The sequence below is a fragment of the Dermacentor albipictus genome, chromosome 2 (genome assembly GCF_038994185.2).
Source record: "Dermacentor albipictus isolate Rhodes 1998 colony chromosome 2, USDA_Dalb.pri_finalv2, whole genome shotgun sequence".
In the NCBI taxonomy this organism is placed as follows: domain Eukaryota; kingdom Metazoa; phylum Arthropoda; class Arachnida; order Ixodida; family Ixodidae; genus Dermacentor; species Dermacentor albipictus.
The window spans coordinates 95,702,091-95,713,993 of record NC_091822.1 but is presented as its reverse complement, the minus strand read 5'-3'; the positions used below and the strand labels follow the sequence as shown (position 1 = coordinate 95,713,993).

The 11,903-nt window shown below is 47.1% G+C and overlaps 1 protein-coding gene across 1 annotated transcript; it reads left to right on the top strand.

The window, feature by feature from the left end:
- Nucleotides 1-8,295: 8,295 nt before the first annotated feature.
- On the top strand, nt 8,296-9,755 carry LOC135902772 (uncharacterized). The gene has a single exon (XM_065433009.2). The coding sequence runs from the start codon at nt 8,453-8,455 to the stop codon at nt 9,719-9,721; it is 1,269 nt and encodes a 422-aa protein (XP_065289081.1). The 5' UTR covers nt 8,296-8,452; the 3' UTR covers nt 9,722-9,755.
- Nucleotides 9,756-11,903: the final 2,148 nt, after the last annotated feature.

Sequence of the window (11,903 nt, the reverse complement as noted above, 5' to 3'; positions counted from 1 at the left end):
AATAAGTGCTGCATGCCCAATTGCCGGAGCAATTCTGAACAGGGGCCAAAAATAATGTCTTCATGTTTCCGCAAGATTAATGACAGAATATTGTATGCCGATGCTAAGAAAAAAGCTGAAACTCCGCGGAATAAGGCAGCTGTTTCATTGTAAATGGTTGCACTAATGATTTGTATCTCCATTACTAAACTCATTTGAGGTGTTGCAAATATGCGGACTGTGGCACTGTACGTAAGAATGCCTCGAAAGTGAAATTATTCGTTTAAAGCCTAATCTAGACTGGAATAAATATATGTATCCCGAATGTAAAGGACACGCCAGTGAAGTTGTCATGGGATAAGTGTTATGGCGCAGTGATAACGGCAAGCTCTTTTACGCCGACGATAAATCAAGGCAAGAAATCTATTCTGAAGAAGTGGGCAGCACTGACTTTTCAATTTAAGCCATGCTCCCCGTCATCATGTACCCGGAATGCGTTCTCAATCCTAAGGCTGAAGCATATCAGATTTTATGGAAATATGGAAAATACTTTTGCTATTTGATAAATAATCCTGGAACGCCCTATGTGCTCTGCGGGCCATCTGCTCAACTATGCCTAAAAAAAAAAACTGCGCTCGGGTCAACGTTACACGTGAGTGCGCGATCTCTTCATTCAACCCGAATCCCCGAGCACGCCGCCGTTCTCCTCTCCGTGCCGTCACTCGCCGAGTGCTCAGGCCTTTTCTTATAGGTGGTGTTGGGAGTACCCATACAAGGAGGCAAAGGGGTGACGTGAGAAGGCACGGAAAGCCTACTACTATACGACATCGGGGAAACTGAACAAGCTTAAGTTCTTGGTACGGTACTGTACGTTACTGCTATTTCTAAAAAACAAACACCATGTAAATATGTGAAGCGGACAAATTACACAGGGCGTGCAGAAAAGCAGAGCCGCACTAATTAAACAGCCCCCCAGGGTCCAGGCGGCACTGCGGAAGCGGTCGACCATCAAATACTTCTGTACCCGCCGCGGTAGGTCTGTGGCTATGGCACTGCTAGAGGTCGTGGATTTGACCTCTACTGCGGCAGCCGCATTTCCACGAGGGCAAAATGGAAAACGCAAGTGCATTTAGAATATGGGACACGTTAAAGAACATCACAGCGTCATAACTATTTCGGATTCCGCCACTACGGCCTGCCTCATAATCCGATAATGGTTTTGCCACGTGCAATTCGTTTGATACTTCTGCCACGATGCTATGTGCCATGTGAAGCAATGGCAAGGCTCAACCCTCTCAGGGGTAATAAAATATGGCGCACTACCACACCTCTAGCAAGCTGCTCTCCCTGTGTGTTCTTTGTACTGGGCACACAAACAGCAGTGGGGCGCACAAGGTAGCGTTTAACATCAACTCAAAACTCTCGTGGTTAAACTAATCGCTGAGGAAATTAAGCTTTCCCCTTCATTATCACCGCTAATTATCGTCAAGCAAAGCAATTAGCACAGAAACGTTCACTTACATCGATTCTCATAGTGCGTGGAATCTGCAGAATCTTATTTCCTCTCTCGTCTTGTAAATCTTAAAATCGTAATTACTTCTCTTCTACGACGGTACCAAGCAGAAGTTGTGACTACAAGGTTTCAAATTGTTAAACAGCGGATCATTGTTTCTTTTGTTTACATCTTGCCATTTTTGTAAAATCCTACCCTGCTGTAATCCGGATACCGGGATTGCAGTATCAATAAATAAATAATTGTCAACATCACGAGCTCTACGCAGAACATATTTTTTTTTGGCCCCTTGTGCTACGATGAGATACTTTTCGTGACGCTTAAATATTACCTCCGAATCGGGTAACGTCGCCTGTAACAGACGACGTTGACAGACGACCACGTGGGCACAGAACTGTTTTAGGTCGCCGCGTGTTTCGTAAACATCGTGGCATGTTGCCGTCGTATATTATAAATGCTTAGCTTGCACTGCTACCAACATTTACACACGACATGAATCGCTACTAGGCGCACTTTTCACTTTCTTCCTGGAAAAAAGGAGCGGGGCAGAGACTCAACTAGACAGACAGTATGAAGCATACGCGTAAAAAAAAAGAAAGATTGAAAATATCGGCGAACTTTCCCGTTTTGACGAATCCTCCGCGCCGACTCCAACAGTAGCCATTTCCGCAGGTCCAGGCAGCGACGCTTGTTTCGACAGAAGATGCACGCACACGCGCCACGGAACATCGTCTGAGGCTATCGCCTGACCGTCGCTGCGGTCGACAACGAGTGGCGCTGCTGCTGCACCCTGAAGCCAATCAGCGACGGAGCGAAGGAAAGAAGGCATCTCTCCCCCATTCCCATTGTGCGCCCTCCTCCTTGTAGTGGAGCAGGTTTGCTCATCGTCTGCGAGGAGTAAATGTCATTTCCAGCAAATGACATTTGTTGCGATTAATGTCATTATCACAGCCCGCTGTCACACGGCGAAAACTAGTCATTTGAAAATGATTACAATGACGATAGTAAAAAAAAAGACACGCTTCAAACGCACTTTTGTCCAATAATTATTTTCCAATATGCTAAATTCCACTAGAATATGTGATCGTTGCTTTCAAACCGTAGCGTTCGATCACTAACTTGTCGACATTGCCAACGAAGTCGAGTCGAGCCGTGCCAAGCCAAAGCTAAGGCAAGCAACAGGGAGAAGAGAACGATAGGCGCGTCCGCTACATCTGCTAAAGTGGTACGAGAAGGGCAGTTGCATGTCATCGCCGTTCTGATGTGCATGCGGGCTTCTAATATCCTCATTCTTGGCGCGTGCCACAGGAAAACACGCGCACGCTTTTACGCCAAGTCACTTGAAGCGGCCGCAGCCGATGCGAACCAACACGAATGCTGCAGCGAAAGCTAAAGTCACTGGACTGAGAGTAGTTTTCTGTATTTACGCATGTGATGGACTTCAATGTTGTTAAAGCATTAATTAGGTAATAAAATGGATAGAATAATAGTGATTTTTTGTAAAACAAAAAAGAAGCATGTACTGTTTGCGAAACACTGGTAAACTCGTGGTGTCGAGGCTACACATTCAGTTCCAAACGAATGCGAATGAGTTTGGCGAAGTCATTCGTTTGTAAATATATTTTCGAAAATGTCCGTACGTTTTACCGTGTGACACCAAACAAATGGCATTATCAGTGAATGTCATTCGTTGTAAATGACATTAGATTTGCCGTGTGACAGGGGTATCAGCGTAGGAAAGGACTGGTTTCAAGAAGTGCCTCCCCCCTTCCCTTCCTTCCTTAAGGGGACACTAAAGAAAAAAAATGATTTCTTCTGCATCCGCAAATTACCGTTCTGCAAAACCAAAAACACAACTCTTTACAACGATAAGACGTTTGGTAAGCCACAAAAAGCGCTAGAACGAAAAACTGGTGGCGACGCCTACTTAAGTTCCCGCACCTGCGGGCTGTGGCGTCTTGGATTTTGATGGCATATTCTAGGGCCTACTAATTATATATGGCGGTACAGATCGACTACATTGTGTTGTAAAGGAACCAAGTATCATTAAACATGGCAAGTTTCGGGAATTTTTACTCAGCCAACGCGGCCCAAAAGCGAAAACACACTTTGGAATCCCGGAGGTCACCCAGACGTACCGGCGCTGAGTTTTGGCGCGAAATTCAAATACTGATACTTAGATCATTTTCTCATCTAATAATCAAACTATTTTTTTTTAATAACTGCCTGCAGGGTTCTCAAACAATGCTTCAATGCGCTTGGTGTGTCGTCTTCTTTCACGTCCGTGTCGTTTTTTATGTCGCGTAATAACTTTTAAGCAATTCATTAGTCTAAACGTATTTATTGTTTCGCTTCAGTGTCCCTTTAAGTAGTAGATAGCAGCAGCACTTTCTCTCTCAGAGACACCTTCTTATTCAAATGTTCACCGAACCTACCCTCGTTTGCATTCCATCGATTGATTGAATACCCTGTCTTGAACTGTACACCCACTACCGCATGGGCACTGTCGCTGTCACCACCGCGAATATGACAACATAGAACGGAACATTTCGTAGGATACTCCGGATGGGGAAGGCTTAAGCGACGATTGTCTACAGCTTTTGAGAGAGATTTACCTAGAAAATACCGTTTGCGTTGAATGGAAAGGAGTGGGGAACGAGGAGAGAGTTGATATTGTCACGTGGTGGTGACGTTGAAGAACGCAGTAGCAGTACTGTGAAAGACAAAACTAACATTTATTGGGCGAACCTATGCCCACAATAACAGGCTACACTTATAGCACAACGACAGCGGCGAACACGGTCGGTGATCGTCGAAAAGTCTGGTCAGTGGGTCAAGCGCGTCCGCTTTTATACATCAGTCATCGAATGTTCCAGAGTAATCGCTGGGACCCGCGTGCCTTCTACAAAGTTCTGCATTATTCGCGTCGCGCACAAGTGCGATCAGATTGCACAAGGTTCAGTCACAGACAGCGGATGGAAGCATCGATAACATTCCAGAAACTTCCAATACATGAAAGTGCGCTGTACGATGACATTTTTTAGGTGGTGAAACGTGCCGCCCTATAAGGACAAACCAGCACACGTGTCAATACCCCCCTCTTAAAAAGCATCGACCCGATGGTGCAAACAAACGAAAGTAATAAAGAAAAGCGCTTGTAGCAAAGGAAACAACAAAACAAGGAAAGTTCGTCAGCGTCCGTAAAAGGGTTTAAGACGCACCACGTGGACCACTTCAGATCGTGCGCGTCGCCGCTGTGAATGCGAAATGCCGTCTGGCACGACCTCATAGTCTAGTGCGCCAATACGTCGGATGACCTTGTAGGGTCCGAAATAGCGTCGCAATAGTTTCTCACTCAGTCCTCGTCGGCGTATCGGGGTTCATACCCAAACACGGTCGCCGGGCTGGTACTCGACGAAGCGTCGTCAGAGGTTGTAGTGTCGGCTGTCGGTACGCTGGTGGTTCTTGATCCGTAGGCTGGCGAGCTGTCGGGCTTCTTCGGCGCGCTGGAGGTAGCTAGCGACGTCAAGACTCTCATCGTCAGTGACGTGCGGCAGCATGGCGTCGAGCGTCGTCGTCGGGTTCCTGCCGTAAACCAGCTTAAACGGCGTGATCTGTGTTGTTTCTTGCACCACCGTGTTGTAAGCGAATGTTGCGTACGGCAGGACGGCATCACAGGTCTTGTGTTCGACGTCGACGTACACTGCTAGCATGTCGGCGAGGGTCTTGTTCAGGCGCTCCGTGAGACCATTCGTCTGCGGTTGGTAGGCAGTTGTCCTCCTGTGGCTTGTATGGCTGTATTGCAGAATTGCTTCGGTGAGCTCTGCTGAAAAGCCGTTCCTCTGTCGGTGAAGAGGATTTCTGGAGCACCATGTCGCAGCAGGATGTTCTCGACGAAAAATTTCGCCACTTCGGCTACGCTGCCTTTCGGTAGAGCTTTAGTTCCAGCGAAGCGGGTGAGATAGTCCGTCGCCACGACGATCCACTTATTTCCGCAAGTTGATGTCGGAAACGGTCCCAGCAAGTCCATCCGGATCTGCTGAAAAGGTCGGTAAGGAGGCTTGATCGGTTGTAGTAATCCCGCTGGCCTTGTCGGTGGTGTCTTGCGTCGCTAACAGTCTCGACATGTCTTGACGTAACGCGTGACATCGGTGGTTAGGCGCAGCCAGTAATACCTTTCTTGTATCCTCGATAGCGTCTGGGAGAAACCGAGGTGCCCAGCGGTCGGATCGTCATGTAGGGCGTGCAGTACTTCTGGACGCAGCGCCGACGGGACAAGAAGGCAGTTGGCGCGGACTGGTGAGAAGTTCTACACGAGTAGGTTGTTTTGAAGCGTGAACGAAGACAATCCGCGCTTAAATGTCCTGGGGACAACATCGGTGTGCCCTTCCAAATAATCGACGAGGTTTTTCAACTCCGGGTCAGCTCGCTGCTGCTCAGCGAAGTCTTCTGCGCTTAAAATGCCAAGGAAGGCGTCGTCATCTTCATCTTGCGGCGGCGAATCAATGGGGGCGCGTGATAGGCAATCGTCATCAGAGTGTTTTCGTCCGGACTTATAGATTACAGTCATGTCACGTTCTTGCAGTCTTAGGCTACACCGCGCCAGCCGTCCTGAAAGATCCTATGCGCCTCGTGCACCGCCTATAGAGGCGCGACTGAAAGCCACCTAGCGGACGCTTCCAACAGTACACGCGGGAGCAGTAGCAGACGACAACCCTTTGCAGCAAGGATGGCTGAAGGTCGCGGCTGCGATTTCTCCTTTGTTCTGGTGCCAGGCTGCTTCTTCTGCGGTCACAGCTGTAGGGAAGATGCTGACCTCTGTGCGAGCGGGTATGAACATGATGTTACCGGTGTTTGGGACAACATGGTCCACATACGTGCAAGGTATGTCCCGCAGACAAACGCCATAAACGCCATTTACATGACGTGCAGTTCATGTTCACTAGCCGATAAATTTTGTTGAGTGATGCGATCTCTCGATGGTCTTTTTTTATTCCACCCTTGCCGCAATGTTGCTTCTGTGCCTGAATATTAAGCACTCGTCGTTAGTGCAGACGTTTTTATATCAAACAAATCCGCACGGTGCAATTTCTGCATATGCCGTTGTGATTTTTCTGCCGATGAATACATGTGACATCGCCGAATAAGTGCAGGCGAGGTCGCCTCAAAAAGAATAATTGCCAATTTATTGATGGAAACGCGCACACTAGCCAACGAAGTCACCAAACACAGGGGTGATAAAAACGCGTGTTAGTGCTGTACCGCCGGTGCAATTCTGCTGCATACGCCGATGAACTACTGTTCCCGCTGCAGTTTTTGCAATTTAAATTCCCCAAGGGAGCTGGTTGGAAACGTACAAAGCTAACGACTGACTAACTTTTTAGTACTTTTTTATATTATTAGAGAGACGTGCCACATGATGTATTTAAGGGCAGAGCAGCGCCAGTCAAAGTAGATGAGCGCTGGCGGGAAGGCTCGGTTTAGTCATCTGCAGCGTAAGTATATGAAAGAATTCAGTTGAGTACAACTCTCACATGCAAGAAGGGACTACGTTGTGAAACAAACAAATCACTCGGCGTGTTAAGTTTGCTCAGGCAGCATCGAGGTGTGATGACTTCCCAAACGGGACGCGACCTTTTCAGCGAGAAATGGAGCAAAAATACCATATGCAGCAGCTATAAGCAATTCTCTCCCTGAACTACATATTTTCTAAACACATTTCCGAAAATGCAAACAATATCTAAGATGCCCTCGGGCAAAAAGAATAAAGCTGCTAAAGAAGCACTTCCTTGGTATCATTCCGGTAAGACACAGCGTGATTTAAACCCTTTACAAACAAGGCAGGGTGAAAACTTCGCAGCTCGAAAGAATCGACAAGAGTTATGCATGGAGCAACTAGCAACAGTTAAACATGTGCGAAGCCACGCATAAAATAGATATAAAAACATGAAGTGCGTGACGGCTGGTGCGAGGATTTTCCGCGCCACATGAAACCAATAATTTCAGTTCTTGCAAACTTCAGTAGCTTTAACAGACAACGCAATGCGCTCGTGCAGTCGTGCTGCCTAGCTAGCGCAACGCGGTGAAGAAGCGGAAAACAACATAAGCGGCATACAGCATTCTGAACTTTAGCGGAATGCCTTTAAACCTCATGCTGCACTGCAGACGAACTTCGTTGCTCACGCGTCAAACTATGATCGAGTGGAAAAAAACACCGACGAGACAAAGGAAAGGATGAGAACAAGAAATTTCCCTTCAAAGCAACGATCCATTTTTGCTACTTTTGCTCCCGCTGATGAGGCTTTGCCGGGAATGACTAGAACCATATCGCCGGTACATTTTCACCGGTATTTGAGGCCGCAGCCTGCAACAATTCTTCTTCGACATTCCCTGAAGCTTTGGCCACCCCACACCTGCGAAAGGTGTTGCCTATCTTGCTCTGAAAACGTGAATAATACCTCTGTTACACGGGTACTTGCAACGGCCGTTAACGCAAACGGCAGTTGAACGCCGTACGGCAGTGGGAACGGAACGGTGGTGGCAGCGCTCACACGGCACTTTCCATGCTCAGTCGGTTTACTTCCGTTTCGACGATTGATCACGTGACTCTTGAGCTTTTTACCTCGCCAACTCTAAAAAAATTTTGTTTCTCCATTTATTTTCTGCGCTACATGCTGTACAATGTGTTTGTTTACCTATTTGCAAAAGTTGTTTGCAAAACTAGCGAAGAAGCTCAATTAGCCGATCCAATCCGATCCATGGCGTTGCAAAATGGTTGCGTTTGTTGTGGTTTCAACGTGGTGAAGCGTCCCATTTCACGTTTCATCGCTTGTACTAACCGCAGCTTCACTGTGCATATCCTTTTTTCTTTCGTACCGCGAGTGACCGTCTGCGCGATTCAGCAGGTGCAGTGTTGAACGTGGTACGACCTTGCGACGCGCACCTCAGAACAGCCGCGGAATGGCGGTTAGCCGGCCACCTTATGATTGCGACCGTGATTGTCCACCCGATTTGCTTCTCCTGGTTGCGCACTACGAGGCCTTGTCGTCTGCAAAAAGGGCTGAGCTGCAAGCTGTGCGCATTCAGAAAGCGTCAATCAAGAAGAAGCGGAAGGCGGCCGAGAGGCGATGTCGCAGCCTCGCTGCACTCGCTGTGGTGATGTCTGCTAGGCAAAGGAGTGTGTGGACGCTTTCCAGACCACCGTCTTGGTACGACACCACCGTGCCGACGTTGTCGGATCAAGATTTCAAGGCCAGCTTTCGCGTGAGCCGTTCCACATTTGCCTACATCGTGAGCTCGTGTCCTTCACTAACACGGGAGGATACAAACATGCGAGCTTGCATACCCCTACACCAGCGCGTCGCCCTCTCGCTGTACAGACTCGCCACATCGGCAGAGGAAAGGACTGTGGCTCATCTCTTCGGTGTGAGTCGGCCATCCGTGAACCTGATCTTCCGACAGTTTTGTGACGTTGTCGTAGATGTTCTCGAGCCCCAAGTTGTGCGGTTTCCGTCACTGAACAATGTTAGAGACCACGTGCGACAGTTCGAAGCCTGCATAGGCTTTCCGCAGGGCTTTGGCGTGCTGGACGATTGCCATATAAAAGTCTCGCCACCCAAAGAAAATGCGCAGGACTATTACAACTATAAGGGCTGGTATAGCATAATTTTGCTTGCTGTTGTAGACCACAACTACAAGTTCATGTTTATTAATGTTGGGTCTCCAGGGCGCAATCATGATGCAGCAGTGTACAGAGGCTCGATATTACCGGACGTAGTAGGAACTGATCTGTTCACTTTACCAGGCCAGATTATTGACGGGATACCAATAGGAGCGGTCCTCCTCTGTGACCAGGCCTTTTCATTGCAGCGTCACTTGATGAAGCCTTTCCCTCACATGAGTGCGAGCAACCCAACAGTGCAAACGTTCAATTACACACTCTCAAAAGCGAGGCGTGTCGTTGAGAATGCCTTTGGGAGATTGAAGGCTAGGTTCAGGATCTTGAAGGCAATTGAGTGCCAAATCGAAAATGTCAACAGCATTGTGCGAGCTTGTTGCATCCTTCACAATGTATGCGAGCACATGCGTGATCAGTGCGACACACAGTGGAGTGCTGAAGCAGCAGCTGGGGAGCTTCCGCATCCTGTTTGTGTGAGCAACGCAGTGAGCTCGTCAGGTGAAAGTGTCCGACGTGCTTTGGCCAAGCACATCTTTTCATTGAAGCCATGACTACTTTGAAAAGCTTTGTTTTAGGCATGCAATCGTGAACAATGAACAGAACGTGAAAGACTGGGCAATTTTTGGTGCATGTGTGTACACAGGTCTTTATTCAGGGCTGCCTGGGCAGTCAGGTTGACGCTCCTGCCGGTTTTCGAAGTATTGGCGGATTATGGTGACCATTTCACGGTGTAGGTCATTGGCCTCCTCCAGGAGTCTGACCGTCTTTTTGGATAGCTTGTACTCCTTTTTTGCCATCTTTTCGGCATGGTTTTCCTGCCTTTCTAGAAGCAGCACAATTTTATCTATAGATGATGTCGGCTGTCGCCTTTTGCGTGTGTGACTTTTCTCGGATGATGCAGCAGGTGTTGAAGCCTGGCTTGTCGATGCTTCACTGGTCGAGGCAAGACTGGTCGACGCCTCGACATTTACGGTGTCTGGACTGCTCGGCGCTTCTGATGCCGGTCTTGAGGCAACAATCTCTGCACCCTCTGGCAGCCACTCCACCATGTCCAGCTTAAGAAAAGAATAAGAACAGAAGATTACTGAATGTTGTTTCTAAGTGATTATTGCAGCGTTGCATGATGAGTGGAAGTAGTACACATAACGTGCAGAAACACTTCAATATACTAGAATTTTATGCAATAGTTGCTGTTTTTTCTAAAAGAGTTTTGGTACACCCTAAAGCACATGGCCTACGCTGGTACCCTTTTGTAACATAACCAGCCTTACCTATCTCACCCTATTTTCATAACTCCAAGAAAAGTAAGAAGTATTGTGCCTTCCGGTATGTCGGAAATGTTAACCAATAATTTTGAAGCTACACAAACTGACGCTTATTGAAATTATCTGTGCATTTTAGTACTCTGGGACACAACAATGCCTCGTGTTCATGTCATGCGCTTTAGTAACATGAAATTCTCTTAACTTTACTGCCAACTGTCTCCAGCGACAAACCTGACCGGCAAAAAAAAAATCCAGTATGTCAGTCCATTTCTAGGGTTTGCATACAACCAAAATAAACAAATGTTGCACCTGAAAGCTCTCTTGAACCAGGCTTCTGTCATTCATGGGCAGGTTTCCCAGGAAGGCGTGAATCCGTTTGTAGAATGGGCACTCAGTTGCAGCAGACCCAGTGCCAGCAGTGCTTGCCTTTCTGAAATAAAAAGTACAGCTAAGAGTCACTTCTTTATGTCGTAAGGGATGAACACGTTTTTCTGCACTAGTGCAAACTGCCAAGAACAATGAAACTCCTTGTGCTGAAAGTTAAAACTGCAGGCAAAGCGGTAAACAACAAGGAGAAAGCTGTTGAATTATCATGCGAGCTCAATAGGCTTCGATCAAAATCAGCTGATATCAAGATACAAGTTATTAGCCTGTAGACAATGTCAAGCCATAAGTTTGGGTGAGATTCTTGATTAGGATATGCATTCAGCGCTTTCTGCTCTATTCAAGACGTAAATTTCAATCACTTGGGCTGATGTCATATGCACGACATAGTGTGCTTTTTCCTGCATTTCTATATGCACGACTTCGTCAGATAACAACATTTCAAGTATTTTAGCACACTGTGTTGACAGCTACCTAAAAGTACGACCACACCCCAGCCTCTGAAAATAGTGTGTAACTATAAGAAATTGAGTGGTTGCGTTGAAAAGGCAGGTTCTTGATCAGTGCAGTGGTGTTTTGTGTCGAAAACGACCTAGAACGTGCCACTCCACTCCAACTAAAAAAGTAATGCATATAATTAATTTTATTAGTATAGTATTATTGTTTTGTGGCTAATGGAACTTGCAAATAAAACAAGAAAGCAGTACTGTTTGCATTTAGTGCGAACACTACTGCTTTCATAGTGTGACTTTAGCGATTGTTAGCTGCACTGCATCGCAAGCTGCAGGAAAGCTACTGCACATGTCAAGATCTTATTTCGAGTAGCTGATCGAACAGACTTCTCGGTGCAAATACATTCTGTCAGGCTACGCCGGCCATGCCTAGATTACAGCAAACGGCTACATATCAAAACGAATTGTACTACGCTAAGATGCTGCATGAGAGTTACAATGAGTCCAAAAAGTCGAGAAAATCACGTTCGAGCCCACTTCAAGCAAAATTTGACGTTGCCTATGGCGTCGAAACACACGTCGGGCAGTGCGGGGCGCCAAATTTTATTGAACATGCCTGACAAGGCGTATAC